The 17,886-nt window shown below is 41.4% G+C and overlaps 1 protein-coding gene across 2 annotated transcripts in view; it reads right to left on the reverse strand.

The window, feature by feature from the left end:
* The window catches only part of srcin1a (SRC kinase signaling inhibitor 1a), a 117,641-nt gene extending 101,994 nt beyond the window's left edge, over nucleotides 1-15,647 (reverse strand). The window contains exon 1 of one of the 2 annotated variants that reach the window (XM_030406523.1): nucleotides 14,770-15,647. In XM_030406523.1, the coding sequence (XP_030262383.1) occupies nucleotides 14,770-14,791 (22 nt within the window). In that variant the 5' untranslated portion in view covers nucleotides 14,792-15,647. The remainder of the gene's footprint in view (nucleotides 1-14,769) is intronic. The other variant, XM_030406522.1, reaches the window with a different exon arrangement.
* Between the last annotated feature and the right edge of the window lie 2,239 nt (nucleotides 15,648-17,886).

Raw genomic sequence — 17,886 nt, forward strand, 5'->3', positions numbered from 1 at the left:
GGCTCTATTCACTTTAAATGATTACAATAGCAGATGTGTTTACTTGTCCATATCTGCTTCATAAGATGAGTGTTATAGCCATTTTAAATGTGACATAAACACACAGCCATGTTCTTCATATGTTGATGTCAACATGAACGCACATAAGTATCTTTTTTCCACAACTACACTTCAAACTGTATCCATGGTTGATTTTCTCCACTCAAGACATGGTTTCACTGTTCTCAAGTTGCACTTGACACATCGCAGGAGGTGGGAAAGAAACAAAGTAAGCAGTTGTGCAATTTCAAAGACAATACTGGGGAAGATACAGAGCAATGAGGAGAAGTCCTCAGTGGCTTCAGCAACCTTTTTCTGGCTTTTTCCAAGAAACGGAACGTCTTAATGAAACCAGTAAAATAGAAACTTCCCATCAACCACAAAATATATTAATAATTGAACGAATATTGAAGCTTTGCTTCGGGGTGAGAGTAAGTGAAAGTTGTGCGAGCTGAAGAAATAAGTGATAGAGGTTAGTGGTAGAAGTTGATGGACAGACATTGCCTGTATAGTCTGAACAGGAACTAGATAAGGGCAGAGATGCAAGCTCATATACATGGATAATAAATACCTTATATAATAATCTTCAGAAACCCTATGCCCTCTCCCTGACACCAGCCACCAAGCCCCAACTGCATTAAGAATGACATTCCAGCAACCTGCCCTTCAGCACATAGGCCCAAGGACCAGCAAAGTGTCACTGAGAGAGATGCAAAAGTGCCAGAAAAAGGCACTGAATGACAAGAAGAAATGCAAATCAACTAAAAACCTGGTGAATATATTAGCCTATATTAGCTTATTCACTGCAGACATATCTCTATCAGAATTAATGATATGAAATTAAAATGGGCATAGAAACTTGAAGGGTCAAACTCAAAATTTAAATTTTTACAATATTAATGAGGTAATAATACGAACAAATATTTTTTTGTTAAACTGAATTCACAAGCTGTTCCCAGAGGAAAATAAGGTCCCCAGAACACTGATTGAAGCTAAAAAAGTGAAAGGGTCCACCAATTTTTTATAAAGTAAAGCAGTATGAAATTGTGTTTTCCTTTAAGGTCAGTTTGTCTATTCAGTTCCATCAGATGTAAAAACAAATAGAGATTGTTTATTTAGTTTAAGGCATAAAAAATAAATCAGTCAATTAAGATCTTTCTCTTCCCTTTTAAAGGTCTTCTACAAAACTACATAGTGCATCTTTAATATCTTCTTTTTTTCAATATTGGCCTCAAAAACCCTGTATTGGTTGGGAAAGGGAACCACAATGAGATGTAAAACACCCACAGAGACATTAAATGTTCACCAAGACATGCATCACGTCTGGTAAAATGACCACAAAGCTTTCTCTTGTGAACATGTCCAGCCCTTTGTCTCATAATCTGCCCATGAAATTCAGGGCAATATTTAACTCAATGAACAAAAATCAAGTAGGTCTGAATGACAGGCAGCAACCCATCTGCACACACTCCTCGATCTTCAGAGCATCTGTTTGGCAGTGGGAGGGAGTGGGCTGGGCTGGATAAACCCTGCTGCCAAACCCTGGAGCTTCACACTGCAGCTCTGCAGCCGTCAGTGCAACATTCCCGCTGCCATGTTGAAGGTGGAGCTGATATTTTACTGTGTTGGCCTTTGGCATCCTAGTGTGCAAAGAGAAAGCCAGAGAAAAGAGAAAAAAGCTAGACAAATGGCCAACCCACAGTTCCTGGCCAAGCAAAGCTACATCTGCCAAACAGAAAGAAGCAGGCTGAAGGAGCCACGCTGCCACACCCACCTCTCTGCAGAGAGTGAAATAATAGAGCTGGAGAAACACTAGCATCTTACACTAGTGCTACCTACACAAAAACAAAATAAAGGGAGGCAAATACACAAATATATGTGAATTATGAGGATAAACATGCACATCCATGTGGGCGTGCAACAACAGAGAGACAGAGATCGCTGCACTTTGCTCCTGAGCACCTGCTGGAAGATCAGCGGCTTGATGTATGGCTGGGTGATACGGCATGCATGCACAATGAGGCTAATCCATTGTTTATCAGTGCGAGAGAACTGGTAAGTGGGGTCATTAGGGATGTGGACACATTTATCACATGAGATAGCATGGATCTACAATGTCAGAGACAGTAAAGGAGTGTTTTTAGGGCACAAACTTTGGCAAGCACACAAGAACTGAACTAAATGTCTGCACATTTCAGAGCTGGGGAAGTGAAGGCGATCATTTGTGAGCTCATGTATACGTGCAATGATACGTATTCCCTGTCAGATAACGAGGCTTAAATATAAAACCTGAGAGTGCAGCATGTGCACAGGTGTCAGTCTAGTGATGCCAACTGACCTGATGACAGCGATTTTTTACATGTATACAGCATTTGGCATTTATATAGCGCTTAACCTCAGAGCCTCACGTCTCATAATCACGTTTCCCCCTTCCTGACGGTTTGCTTCCTCGCTGCACCAACACAGTCTCACAAACCGACTCTGTGAGCCTCTTGTTTCCTAGTAACTGTGGGAGGAATGTAGGGCTGAGTGAACGGAGGGCTTTTCAGGTCCGTCAGTCGTGTGCATGCATTCATTGATTTTCAAATGATTACATGTGTCTGTGTGAGAAACATTCGGTTTTTCATGTGTGAATGTCCATTGCAACATGGCAATTAACACTCAGCAAACACAGTTTATTAGTACACATATCTCAATATAAAGCAATGTTCTACTAAAGTCCTGCAATGAATTCTACCCTCAAGAAGGTTATAATGTTTGATTTATGTTGAAGCTGTTGATTCAATTACATGGTCACTTATACAGCTACACTTGTAGTACTGTTGAATTACACCATGTTATATAGATGAGTGTTAGTCTATGTCAAGCTGCAGCTAACAATTATATCCATTGTCCATTAACCTGTTGATTATTTGCTCGATTAATCGTTTAGTTGTTTGGTCTACAGTCAGAAAATGGTGAGATTAAAATGATATAGGTATCTAATCTGTGTCCAAATGACTGAAGAACTATTTTTTATGTTTAGTTATTTGATCATAATGGGCTACTTTGGGCCTCTTGTTTGTTTGTGTTTTTTTGTTTTGTTTTGTTATCTAGATTCAGGATGAAGATGCTTAATGATAGTTAAATCTAAGTTTTAGTGCACTGATGTCGTTTTAGACAATAAAGTATATTGTTAACCTGTAAAATGTCCTACCTCCATTACACCCAAATCTTTGTCACACGTTCAATAACCACATTTGAGGGATCATTGAGGGATACTGTTTATCAATATCAGCCCCAAAAGTTGAGTATCGGTGGGGATCTAATAATGAAAATCTTATAAACAAAATAAACCCAAACAAAGGACCACGTCCACATCACAACAACCTTCAAACACCCTTGTTATAACCTACAGGCGGAGCTCAGGCTCTGGCAGTTATTACCTCTGAGTGCAGTCCTCAACAGAGCTCTAGTTATTGAACAAGGTCAAACATTAGAAGGCAACTCCTTGCTGCTGAAATTATGACCACTGAGTGACTCACTACAACCAGCAACAATAACTAAACCAAACACATTCAGTCGTATTCAGCACAGCCATTTTCTCTCTCTCACCAAAGTCGGAAAGCCAATCCATCCTGACAATTTCTCTGCTCGTAATCTTAAAAAAATCTCAGCACAGTGTTCATATCTCTCCTGCCTGTCGTCTATTTCTGTTGCACACTGGCTATGTTTCAAAAATGCCAATGTCATGCACAAGATATAGGCCTTGCTTTCCCATTAATGCCTCGGACTGAGGAGATGGATGCCACCCAGCTAATCGATGAGGAGACACTATACACAGGCAGCACCGGATGAAGCAGAAGGATACAGGTGTGTCTCAGGGGAAAAACAGAGCTGACCTTTTCATGCTCACTGCTCTAATAGTTTGTGGCAGTGGGCTCAACCGTGGATTTCATGTGCAATGTTTATGATGAAAATACGTCTTTTAAGCTCTGCTCGGATCCCTGGATAATGCAAGTCTGTATCTGCTTCCCAGCCGGTTACAAGTCATTAAATGTATATTAGTGGGCGATAACGTGGGAATTGGTTTCCTCGTCAGAAGGGTAGCTCCTAGTGGGTAAAATGAGGAAGGAAATGAAAATCCACAAGGTTGCAGCAGAGCATAGCGGCTCCAACTGCAAAGACTAAGTGGTGCAGCACAGAAAGATCTGCACAGTGAAATGAATGATGGATACAAGAGAACTAGACTTGTACACAACTGACAGTAAGCACGATGGAGGTTTAAATGTTGATTGGGACAGAGTGAAGATGGAAATCTAAATTGCAGTTGAGCCCCGAGGCAGCGCAGACATATTTGACGCTTCAATTCGAAAAGCGATGCTAAATCTCTGGTTAGAGTTTGATCAATCAACCTTTAGTCTGAACGTAGAGTGTCAAGCGGAGACGAAGGGTAAAGAGGAGATGAGGAAGGAGTCTATTGAGACCGCGACCAGAATGAGATGAGGGATATTTGGATCCAGTCAGGAGCAGAAGGAGGCTAATCTGCCCAAAATCATCAGAGCCTGCGCTGCCTGCTTTGTATTCCTGCCTGAGCATCTTGGGAATGAATATCAGAAGTGATGGGAGGAGAACGTAGGAGGAAACGGATTGAGAGAGAAGAAAGAAGACTATTACTGCTTCTTCTGTCACCTCCCTAACACCACCAACTTCATTTCCTCTAACTCTCCCCCTTTCTTCCTTCCCCTCTTTCTTCTGGGGAAGTGTTTGCAAATGATTGTTTCCCCTCTTTCAGGTTTCTCAGTCACTTCCCAGCTCAGAACCTTTGTGAAGTAACACAGATGCCAAAAAAAAGCCTTTAGCCTGGAGGTATCTGAAACGTAAGCTAATTCAGGCTCTCGCATGGATACAAAATGCACTCCAACCTACACTCCGACATGTTCGTAAGTGATTCAGCTCAACTCGCTCTGAACCCTTTTTAAGCATTCACCTGGCTTTAAATGTTTAATAATAACCACAAAAACCTGTCCACGTAACAAAACACAACCTTGTGGGAAGGAGAACAGTGCAACATGATCTGCAGCTCCTATGTTTAGACTACCTCTATCCCATGCAGAGAGGAAGCAGATGTATTTGAATCTGACACAGTATGCCCTATTTCTACTGAAAATTAAAAGCAGAGTTGTATGCACGCTGCTATTTCAGGTGCGACAAGACACCAGGTGGGGTTCAGATGGATGTTAGACATCTTTTTCCCCCAAAGAAAAGATACCATTATGTTCAGGAGGTATGAATGCTGACCAGTAAGTATGGATGCATGCTTCACAAAGCTTGTGAGTGCACTTACTTTTCTACCTGGTCTCTCATTTCATTTCACAGTCTACAAGGCACGAAAGGTAGTAGGATTTACCGATTGAACATCAGTATTAGCCGATATTGACCTTGTTGTTTGCTTTCGACCTATCCGCAAATAAGATGGCAGTCATCAACGCCGGTTGGTGATGTTTATCTGTTGTGTCTCATCAATTCTGCGCTGGGTACACTCACTGTCTAACCGTTCCTTCCCATTGACTGCAGCCATCACTTTTTCCACGGCTCCGGCAATGCGCGATGTGCACGTGTGGTTTGTTTTCAAAGAAAATTGACAGAAAATGACAGCTTCTGAAGCAGCTATTTTACAAAAAAGAATCTTTTTCATGTGATAAGCTGTTCTGTGAATTTGTATGGCTGGCCTGAAATGATGGGCAGTTAATTCATTCTTGTATTAAATAGGATTTCTTTGTTGACACAAAAGGGAATAAATAACAAAAAAAGAATTTTGTAAAAAAAGAAAACAGCCCAGAATTTCTATATCGTTGCATCCTGAGAAAAAATGATTTTAAAAATAACTAAAACCATTTTGCCAGGAAGAAATTAGTCTTTTAATCTTAAAACATACCAAAAACCTTACCAGCACACTTGTAAAATAGAAGTTAATCCAACAGCTCAGCCATAAAATCTATCTTTATAAAGATAGTACTGTCAGAGGTGTATTAATTTCACTCCAAGTTTATTACTGAAGTTGTATGGTGGTTTGCAGTTGTGTTAAACTAGAGTGCACCATATTGTGATTCTGATGTTTTGCCCATTACATTTAGAAACATGAGGGTAGAATATTAGAAACACATTTCAATATAATGAAGTCCAGTACAACACCACCACCAACTACCACCTCAATAATAATCATATAGTTGAATTAACAATAACTTGGCCCGGGGGTGTGTTTAAATAAAACATAATGCTGCTCTGGGATTGTAGTTAATTTTGCATCTTTACTGAGGTTTATGAGGGGGAAGAGAAAGCAACAGAGAAGGCAAATGAATGTCGACGGATTTGACAACGAAGATGTTTCTCATCTCAAAGATCTCTGCAGGGAAATTCGTTCTCTGCATTTCACCCATCGTAAGTATGAGGAGCCGTGGGCAGCCAGTGTGCAGCAGTATTCAGAAAGGAGGGAAAATGTCTACAAGTTTTAGCACAACACATCTTATTAGAGCTGTGGAATAATAAATCATCCGTATTTGCTCACTACATCTTAGCCTTTCTTACCCATAGGCGTGCATAAAGTACAGGTTAGGAAGGTCTCTTTAAGAAACTAAATTGTGAAATTATTGGTATCGATTGAAAAAAATCATCCAACGACTCTGAATCTCAGACTCTGTAAGGACGCAGAGTTTAAAGGATAGAGCTTGCAAATCCCCTCCAGTTGGTTAGAACTGACCAGGCAGCTTCGATAAGAGGTGAAACATCTTCAAGAAACTGAAACAAATCTAGCTGCCTATGATGCAGTGCTTAGAATTACAGTGACCTAGATGACAGAGAACCTTCATCAACATATCACCCATCACTAACACCATAGATGGTGGCCAGAATGGCTAGAAATCAAACGGTCATCTAGTTATCTTGAGTTGAGAGCCTGGACAGCATGAGTGATTCAGGAGGTTGATCCAGTGAATTATGTTACAATGCAAACTTATTTCATTACAGAATTAAAATATACTGAAAACAAAGTTAACATGCACAGTACTTGGGTCGCCACAGGCAGGTCTTCAAAGTTAAAGTCAAAATTCAGCAGAAGTACGCTCTGTGAACAAAAATGACTAAGAAGATGTCACCATCCTAAAAGTACTGACAGTGCATGCTGTCATTCATCTGTGTGTCATAACCACAGGCTGGGTGGGTTGTGGATGAAGAGATGAGACTTCTACAACGTACCACAATGAAAATGTTGTCATTATCTACATACTGGTAAAGTTTTGTTATTTAGTTTTTCAAAGATCCAAAACGCCCAAAAAGTGACCATTAATCAGTGAATAAGTTCTGAAGCCAAACAACTGCTTTTTGCTCAGCAAATTTTAATTTGACCTTATTATCTCCTAGATTTCCCAAATTAATCTGCACTGTACCAACTGATACTGAAGCAGAGAACAAATGCTGATTAGAAATACTGTCTCAAAGTAGTGCAACTTTTTTACCAACTTATTAACTGTGAAATAACCAACAAACGGAAGAGTTGAATTTTGCATTCCTAATATGCCAAAAATGTGTTATACTCATTAAATGACTAATGTGTCACTACAAAAAAAAAACACCACTTATAAAAAGGTGGATGTTTTTCTCTTCTTTCGCCTGCTGCAGCCCAAAGAAGCTCTGAAACACTCGGCCCCTCATATAGTCAGCAGAAAGCTACTTTTGATTTAGGTTACACTTTGTTATGTCTCACTGCTGAACACCTTAATACACGACAAGTTGTTTTTATGACTCGTGGGCTGCAGCTTTTAAGGAGCACATTAGAGCAACAAGACTTTTCAAACAGATCACTGTGGGCCAACTAGAGCTTTGTGAGCCAGTGCAAACTGGAGGATAATGAAGTAAATATTGGCCTCCTGGAGCCACAGTGCAATCGCCTCTGGATCATGTTTCACAAGCTGCAGCGGAGTTATTTTACAGTTATTTTCTGACTTTTTGGAAATCTATCCAACGAGCTGCAGCCACCTATGATGCTTAAGAGAAGACTGACTAGAAGTGGTACCATCTGATTTGATATGTGAGCTTATATAAAAACTTGACCACATGATATGAAGTGACTGTAACTGATTGAAATGAAGAATAGCCGTGTACTTGTGGCAGGTGGTTGGGGGGGGTTTAGTTATATCAGACCCAAGTCACCAGCCCAAAGCATTGGTATTTGATGACCTGCAAATGAATCTTCCTTCAGAGTCGATTTATAAGTTTGCCGACAAAGTGTTGCTGTAATTTTCCACCTAAATGCATACACACTGGCTTGCCTCACCTTTCTGCTTCTCTCTCCCAGTATGTGTCTGCTCTGTTGACTTTATTTGCCAGCACTTTGTTTTAAAAGGTCCTAAAAGCACACCCTGTGTATTGGATTTTTCAACCCTGATTCAGTTTTCATAATAGCAGGTTGAGCCACGTGTGGAGGAAGCCTGTCAATAAGCAGAAGGTGTAGCGTAAGGGCAGATTGTCAACTAGTTAATCAATCGCGCATGCCGTTGTTCTCTCAGCCTGATACAAAAATTCAAGTAAACACTCAGCATACTAGTCATCCTAACAGAAACCATGATGTTTTCCCAACTCTAACCAAGTTGTTCTTGTGCCTGAATCTAACCAAACCTCAACCATAATGTTGTCACATCATAAAACAGATCTATTTTCTAACTGACAAATCATGTAATTCTACTGATCAGTCAAATGTTCCCTTGTATGTCTTTCATGTAAATACTTAAGATTTTGGTGGGTAATTGGAAGGATTTCTGATATTTGAACTATTGGACAAAATTTTTTTTAATTCTTTGTCATTACAAACAAGTCGGGTTTCAATGCTAATGCAACAATTTTCAGGTCGATTTCCTATTAGTGGCTCATGGCGGCACCGATCCAGTTTTTCCCCCTCAGAAACAGATCCTGATAACTCAACACAGTGATTCTGCAGATACAATATAGCAATCCAATTCCAGTGTTTTCTTTTTCACCAGTGTAAAATCTAAATACTTCTCTTCAAGGACTTCACAGAACTATTCATACTTAAGATAACGAGAGGATAAGGACTGCTGTGGTAGTAAAGGCTCAGTATGCGTCACGTTGTATAAGAGAAATCTAAATCATATATGAATAACAATGCTAAATATGTTGCATCACAAGTTCGACTTGATGTTATTTTGGATAGATAAAAAAAAAAAAAACTGACATTACACAACATAACAGAGTGACCCGCGTGCTTTTAGAGAACAAAAGGTCATAAGACTTCTTGGCAACAGTAACTCCTCAATATCTCTCTTTTCACTTCAGTTATCTCTGAAAAGGTCAAAATTAAATTAAACTGGAATAGCTCTTTTTCCTCATTCTTTCACACGCTGAAAAATAACCTTCTACTGTTTTTATCATAATCCATGAATCTATCTCTTTCATAAATCAAGAAGACCGGCATAGCTCAATCATTATGCACCGATATGAAATTGCCCTTCACGTAATTGTGGCATGAAAACAAGTATCTTTGATACATTTATGTAATATTTAAACCCCTGAATCATTGATGACCTTGAGAGCTAACTAGTGTGCTTAACACTGTAGCTGTGAAATGCTCATCATATTGGCCACAAACCCCTGGTGTAAAAAGCAGGCTTCATTTACAAAAGACACTGATTTCTGGCTTGCATTTTTTGCTCACACCCTTCCAAATAATAAAACTGAGAAAGTGTAAAGACTCTTGAATGAGATCTGAAGAGCTGTGTCATTGTATCACAGAACATAGCGTTCTATTGAAGCACGCTTTGATCAATCTGCTCCTAAAATGCCCAAATGCTGCATGTATATCATCACGCCAGAGGCACATATTTGCACACATGCATGTGGTAGCACATATGTGTGCTCGAGCCCTGGTGCATTTACAAGTTGCTGCGACAAGGACACTGCATGAAGCAAATCTGACATAAGGAGCAGCTTGCTGGTTTGGACAGAGAGGTCTGGCATCACACAATCATTATGTGCTCAAACCCTTTAATGCATTGAGAGGTTGTGCCCCAGAATGTTTGGAGTCTGAATATCATGTTAATATTTTGTTTAGCAAATTTGCTTTATTACAACTCCAGCGCTATTCCCAGCAGGGTCAATTACTTCGGAAATGCCCTCAAAGCATGCAGCTCCTCTCTGCCATACTACATTGCATCATCGACAGCAAATCACGAGGCAGCATTCATGGGGCTTTGTGTGGCACAGACCTAAGGGAATAAGCAGGTGCATAAGTACACAACAATGACTCCACAAACAAACTGAAAGCCACACATGGCTGCATGCTGCTGTCAATAACAGATGCTTAAAAGCTTTGATCAGCTGCGGATTTGGTAATAAACTAAATGCCTAAATAGAATTCAACAAAGGGGAGGATATGAGGTGACTCAGCTGAGGTTGTGTCCTTGCATGTTAGATAAATATCTGACGGGTACACGATGACATGACCCCGTACAATCCACCTGTCTACTGCCTAAAGCATTGTCCTCTGAAATGAAAAGAAGGTAAACCACCAGAGCTCAGCTGGCTTTAAAGCAAAATCGATTACCCAGTCAGAAAAGCATTTATCTGTTACTCTGTTACAGTGCTGCAGGGATGACGTATTTTCTTTTAGTTAGGATTGATCTGGCTATCTCGCCATAAAGCCTTATTTATATAATTTTGGAATAATGAAGAAAATAAGCGCTGCGGCAAATACAAGTTGACAATGCTTTTGTTGAGCCAGTTAATCTTCCCAAATGAACACCACTTTCATTATTTTCTTAAGCATAAATGAAATCACTTGAAGTAAAAGGCTAATGTTCAGCTATAAACGAAATACATCGCTGTCGCCTGACTTCAAAGTCACCACCACTAAGCTTCATTTTATCTAACATTTTACTATAAATTGATCAGTCTATAAGCTGGAAAGTTAAAGTGAGAATAGTTTGCAATTAAAGTTTGACTGTAAAGACGGACTAGAGTAGATTAATCTCCGTTTTTGGTGTGGTGACGTTTAACAACTATAACAAACTACTGTAGTCTCCTGTATCCACAAAAACACACACAAGCTTGGAAATTCACAAGTGGGGTATTTGCTGACATATTTTTTGTTTTATGACAAAACATTAAAATCTCTGGCAAGATTTGGGGCATCTTGTCATGATCCTGACTTTTAGTTTTATGTTGAAAGCCTTTCCTTGAGTATCTTGAGTTTTACTTCCTGTTTTTGTCCCTTTCCCTCCTGTTTTCTGTGCTCACCTGCATTTCATTTGTTAATTTGTAAATCAGTCTTAGTTTTTCCTTCACGCTTTGTCGGCATTTCCTGTGTCTGTTTCCCAGTCCCGCGTTTGCTCCTCTTGTGTCCTCTGTGTTTCTGCTTTTGTTTCTCGTTTGTTCATAGTATTTTGCATTATGCTTTAGTTTTGTCTTGGATTTTCTTTAGCCTAGTTCTATTCCCTGCCTTTTCATTGCCTGACTTTGATGTTTTTGGATTTTGGCTTAGTTAATAAAGCTCACCTTTAGTCTTTTGTAACCTGCCTGCCTCGATGTCTTACATTTTGATCCTTTTTGCTAAATCATAACACGTCTAACCAAAAACCCATTCCAAAAACTGACTGATTTCAAGCTGAGGGAACTATAAGTGCAAAAATGCTAACTTATTTATGGGTTTTAGAACTCATTTTTTAAGCTCTATCAAAGCTTTGTGTAGCTTACTTTATATCAGCACTACGAGGAAAATATTAATTATGAATAATAGCAGATGAAAATCAGACTGAACTCCCTAAACAAAGTCTACAAGTAATTATCCTCTTTCCACTCCTACAGTGCGTCAATCTGTAGCATTGAGTGTGTCATCATGTTGCCAACATGTCTGTGCCAATTGCAACACAAAAAGCCTGTTTTTCTGTGATCAAATTCTAATAAATCAGAGAAAACGCAGCAAGCCACTGTGGACAAGATGTCCCTGCATTACCTCATGCTATCAGTCTTAGTACAAATGGTACTGGACAGAGTGTAGGCCAGACAAACACATCATATTCTTTACAACATATCATCTACACCCCCGCCATGTTTGTGTTTTTGCCTCTACTCTCCTTTCATTCTGTATAACATCACTTCACCATGCATCTCAGTCACTGTGTCTACACAGTTCTGGCTCTGCCTCACTGGAGAGGATCAGCAGACAGACAGACATGTGTGTTGACATAAACCTCAGCTGAACATACTAGGTATAACATGTAGGCATAAAGCTACCAGGATCTGCCGTCTGCGCACAATGGAAACATTACGATAAGCATTAGCTCTCCAGCAGGCTAATACTGGGCTTAATGCTTGACTCTGCTTAATCTATTCTTTACGGTTTAGCCCAGCAGTGTGAACTGGTACAACTCTAATGGGCTTATGGAGATGCTTAAATGTGCTGTGATAGGCAGTGGTTAAACTGTGACTACCAAAAGTAAATGCTACACTTCTATACCAGACAACGTGGCAAAGCTACGCCTGACCTGGCAAAGTGTTAGCATATTGGTGGCCTGAATGCATAGCTCAGACATTAGTATGCTATCTGGCAGTAGTTCTGGGACACTTTGTGTCTTGACCTGCCACCAACAGCAACTGCAATCCTGTGCATGTCCATACAGCGGCTGTACTTCTACAGAAAAAATAAATGCCTGCTTTAATATTCAGCCAACTCATTTCTGTTTCTAGAAAAAGAAATTCCCATGGCTCAGTATTCAGCTTAATCCATTTCTATCCTTCTCAGATAGACGCTGACTACAGACAGAACTCCAAGGACAAGCTTTACAGTGATAAGTGAAAAAAATCCAATGGACACACAGACTTCAGGCCGGTGCAAAAGGTCTCATTGCACCGCAGCTTCTGTCCGCCTTCACCTGAGCCTCAGACAGATATCCTCTGGGTTTAAAGAGACCGATAAAAGCATCTGACAAGAGGATTCAAATATCAACTTGGAGAAATGAGAAACGAAACCTTTCAAAGGTCATCTGGCAGAAAAAGCAAAACACAGCAGCCCAAAAACTGAGGGCATCAATATTCTCCACCAGGCACATCTGAGAAAAGCTCACAGGCAAACAAATTTAAAGAGCTGTTTACTATTCCACTGTTGAGCCTTCGCAATCACCCAAGTAATGACCTCGTTTAGACACTCAGCACTGTTAAAGACAATTACGTCGCTGTTACACCCCCTAATGCAAGTCCTCAAATTCTAAACTTACCTGTCCATCTCTGTGCCGAACCTTTTTTTGTCTTTTGTTCTTTCAAACTTCCTTTCATTCTTTCCCTGCCTTTCATATTCTGAGTCTCTTGTGTCACTCCTCTTCTCCCTACTAGCTACCACTTTACCAGTGTCCCTGGGTGAGAGGCAAGCAAGGGATGAAGAGGAGGGGAGAAATGAGGAGTTGGAGGGGGGAAATGAGGAGTAGGGGGGGATGAAGGTGGATGAATTCATTGAGCTGTGTTGCCGTTTTCTTCGAAAAGTGCGCCTTTCACCCCTTTACCCTCTTCTCCTCTTGTTTCTTCTCATCCTGATAATGGATACTTCTCCTCTGTTGCCTGTCAGCATTTCAACATTCCTCAAGAACATTTACCCCAATTCTTTCTTACTTTAATCCCCACGCCCTTCAAATACGTTTCACATAATATGTCTTTGCATTTACACTCTGTACTCCAAAAAGACAAGTGTCGCACATGGAAGGGAATGCAAATATAGAGTGTACTGCAAACAGAAATGTAGTACACACACATCCACATCTAAAGGAAAATATGCCTGTCGCTGCCCAGGAATCTGAAAGCTTCAATTCATTTTCAAGCGCAGCATTCTCCGGCTACAAAGCATGCAACTAGTATTTTACCAAAGGGACTGTGGAAGAGAGTGAAACAGAGAGATTAAAAGAAAGACTGGCAGAAAAAAGAGAAAGATGGAGGCCCGAAGGGAATAGAGAGAGCGCCACATGAAGGAGTTGACCCACCCGATCATCCATTTACAATACCATCCCCCATTCACTCCAGGCAAAGCTGCCTCGTCCCCTCATTAAGATATCAGCACATCCACCAATTGTTTTATCTGTAAAATCAATATTTGGTAATGTCTATCTTATTGTCTTTTTCACACACACCCTTTGGAGCGCTTCACTTCTAAGAGGTCGTCCATGTGGCTGACAGCGGCACTTGCACACACACACGCGCAGACGCACTAACACAGGCAAGCACAATCACACTTTGCGCTGATCTACACACATGACAAAAATCTCTTTCACTAGTCACCTTGCTCTCTCTTACACACACACACACACACACACACACACACACACACACACACACACACACACACACCAGCACCACCTGCTTCACTGATGGTACTTCTGCTCTACAACAGCCCCCTCCCATTTCTTGTTGCTCCCACAAATGTTGCCTCCACCCAGTGTTTCCAGCACCTCATCCTCGTATCCAGCATCCCTCCAAGCCTCTCCCCAGGCACCTCACTCTAACCTACTACCCAACTGATGCTACCTTACGGCATCACTCTCCCCCAGCGATGCCGTTCACAACCAGCCCTCAGCCCAACCCCCATCCCCTGCTTTCACAGAGTGTGACAGGAGGACAGCCAGCTGGTTGGACAGCACAACACGCAGAATCAAAAAGATACCTGCTACACAAGTATGTATGGAGATAGGGTTGACATGCCTTGGGATGGTGCATTGCCCATGCTGCGACACGGACCGCTGCAGCTGAAAGTGATCGCGTTTCCTGTTCCCCCTCCTCTTTTTTTCCTCTCTCCTCCTCCCTCCTCCTGTCCCTCGCTTTCTGTTCTTCACAAAGCGCTGGGTCTCTCCTTCCTTGTGCCGGTACCCGCGCTCCTATTCGCTCCTCTCCTTCTACCGTCCTCCTTCCCTTTGTCTCACGCTCGCTCTGGCTTTCTCTTCCCTCCGCTGGAACCTCCTTCGTGAGATGGCTGTGGTCCAGCAGCGGCGCTCCTGACAGTACTGCGCGCGTGTGTGACTGCGAGCACGTGCGTGTGTGTATGTGTGTGAGGGAGAGGTTGAGTGGGAGAGCCTGAGTGTATGTGTGTGTGAGAGAGAGAGAGTGGGGCGTACTCTTCAGCAGTATGAGCCTTGGGAGACTGTGCATGCCGGTGCAGGGATGCTCAGCACACAGCTAAGAATGAAGCACAAATTTTGCCCATGATAAATTCACACTCTCTCACCCACTCTCTCACACTTGCTTGCTCCATGCCTTATTTCCTCCTCATTACACATTATACTCTCTCTCTCTCTCTCTCTCTCTTAAAGACACAGGCGGCACGCTGCATTGCTACACGCCTACGGCACATCTCATGATATGGTAATAAAGGGGAGTCCAGGGACATGGTCCTGTGTGGGGCTCAGCAGCTGAGCTAGCAGGGGGGTGGGTGGAGAAATGCTTGAAGCGTCTACTGTACCAGGAATGAGGGAGGATGGGGGAGGGTGGTGCTGGTGATGCGAGGAAGGGAAAGAGAGTGGAAGGGAGATACAAGAGTCAACACTTGAAATATCCCCTAGTGACAACAGCAGCTAATGATGAAGCTGTGTTGGGCCCGAGGCGAGGTTGTTAAGATTGGCGCAGTGGCAGGTGAGAATGACGAGAAGGACACCACAGGAGGGCAACCTCAGCATCACTGTGGCCTGTGGCTCTGCACTGCTGGATGTTTGTTTGCAAGCATAAATTATTATTCTTTTAAAACCAGGCAACAATCATCTCCAGTCACCAACAATCACAGTCCAGAAGTAGGGCAGCGTTGTCTGCTCTTCAAGAATGCCCTTGAAACACAATGGAGAAAAATCCATAATGAAATCAATCATGTGCAATACTGTATCTGATAGAGGACAGAAATGAGCTACAAGTAGCTAAGGGCAGCATACAGATGAAGTGAGTACACATCATGAAGAAAGTGGAAACTGTCAGGTGTTGTGGATGAGAGAGACTTAAGAGCGTTGCTGTCAAACAGAGAGAGGCTTTCGTGGCTAATGTGTGCTGATAAATTAAGAGAGTACAAGAGAGGTAGAGAAAGTAAAATGCCAGTAGATGGAGGGATAAAAAAGGATGGAAGGCCATGATGAGAGCAATGAATAATGTATGGTCAGGCTGCATATGACTTACACAGCACACTGGCCTGTCCGTCATGTCCCGCTGGCTCACAGACTCAGAGTGAGGATTCATCAGCTTGTCAGCTGGCGCCTCTCCACCTGAGCTAAAAACATGTTGACAAACCCTGTAACACATTTACACATTTAGTTTAAAAGACTATTTTCCAGAGGTAAGTATCTACTAATGGCTCTACAAATGAAAAGTGTCATAAAATGCAACCTAGGTCATTAAAATGTTAACATCATTGGCAAAAGCACATACAATCAGAGTGCAATTGCACAAATAGCATGACCTTACGTCACAAATGTCGAAGTGTATTCACAGACATGAGCTGAGGCACTTTGTGAGAGACCTAAATTAAAGCCATGCTGTTCTGGGTGCTGGTGCTGCTGGTGAAAATGGTGTCGCCCAGTAGGGGTTTGTTACTATTTATAGCCCATGATTCATACTGAGATTGGAACATTTTTTAAATCGAATTAGTTTTAAAGCAACAAATGAGATTTGAATTCCCCTAAAGCGCAGGATGACATATCTGCAGGGTGCTGATCAGCATCTTAATTACATCACAGGGGTTATTATTTCAGCACTTCAGACTCTACAAAACACCAAAACTCTGATCTTTAAATCATGCAAATTTTCCACACATCTGGAGACAGTAGGCTATGCTAGAGGCAGGCCACTACTTAAAGTAGTAACTTAACAAGTATTGACATTTATATTTGCACCAAAATATCTGTGCAGTAACCCAATATCCTTTTATCTAAAACAAAATTCACTGTTCGTCTGTCTTACATGAGCGCTCCAGCACACTTGCAGGAACATGACACTCAGTCACAGTTGAAGGAGCCTTTGGCTTGAGGCAGCCTTGTTAAAGCAAATCCTTACAAGGACCCTCTCAGAGATCACAACCAATGATGTCTTCAGGTGATCCAAGTCAACTTTTACCAGGAGCAGTGTTTCCCCTACCATTCTGTTGGAGGGGCGGCCCACCCCGCTAACGCAGACCCCCGCCCGTGTTTAATCTTCAAAAAGCTGCAGGTAAATTAATCGGCTCGTGTTCTTCTACCGGTATGACGGTGAAGTTTTGACCGCAGATCACCTCAGCAGACCCGGGCTGCTTTAAAACCTGATGTTACCGGCGCTATAGCGGAAGTTAAAACAGAGTTACGGCGGTTTCAAGTTAGCCAAAGCGAGGGGAGGTTCGCTTCCTGTTTATAAAATAAAAGCGCAAATTCTATCCTTATGGTTTTCTTTATAACTAAAGGACAACGGGTGTTTTATTTTTGTGAAAATGACCAGAAGTGCGTTACTTACTACGGCTGGCTTGGGTACAAAAAAACCTAGGGGAAACACTGAGGAGTGTTTACCAGGAATCAAATAGTTACAGCATAGGATATGCAGGGCTGACTGATGAAATAACAGGTGTAGTCAGTTAATATATCCTCTAGAATTACTGATATGATAAGAAATAAAGTTTAACCAACTCCTGAAATTAATGTGACGCAATTCACTAGAGAGAATTTACTGATTCAAAATGTAGTAACCAACCATCAAAGATGAGCACGAATACAACAAAAAGTATCTTCTTACAAATTGTAAATGCTTGCTTATCAAATATTTAAAAATAAGAAACAAAACACTTGACAAAAATACAACAAAACAACAATACATATATCA

Source organism: Sparus aurata, chromosome 23 (genome assembly GCF_900880675.1).
Source record: "Sparus aurata chromosome 23, fSpaAur1.1, whole genome shotgun sequence".
Classification (NCBI taxonomy): domain Eukaryota; kingdom Metazoa; phylum Chordata; class Actinopteri; order Spariformes; family Sparidae; genus Sparus; species Sparus aurata.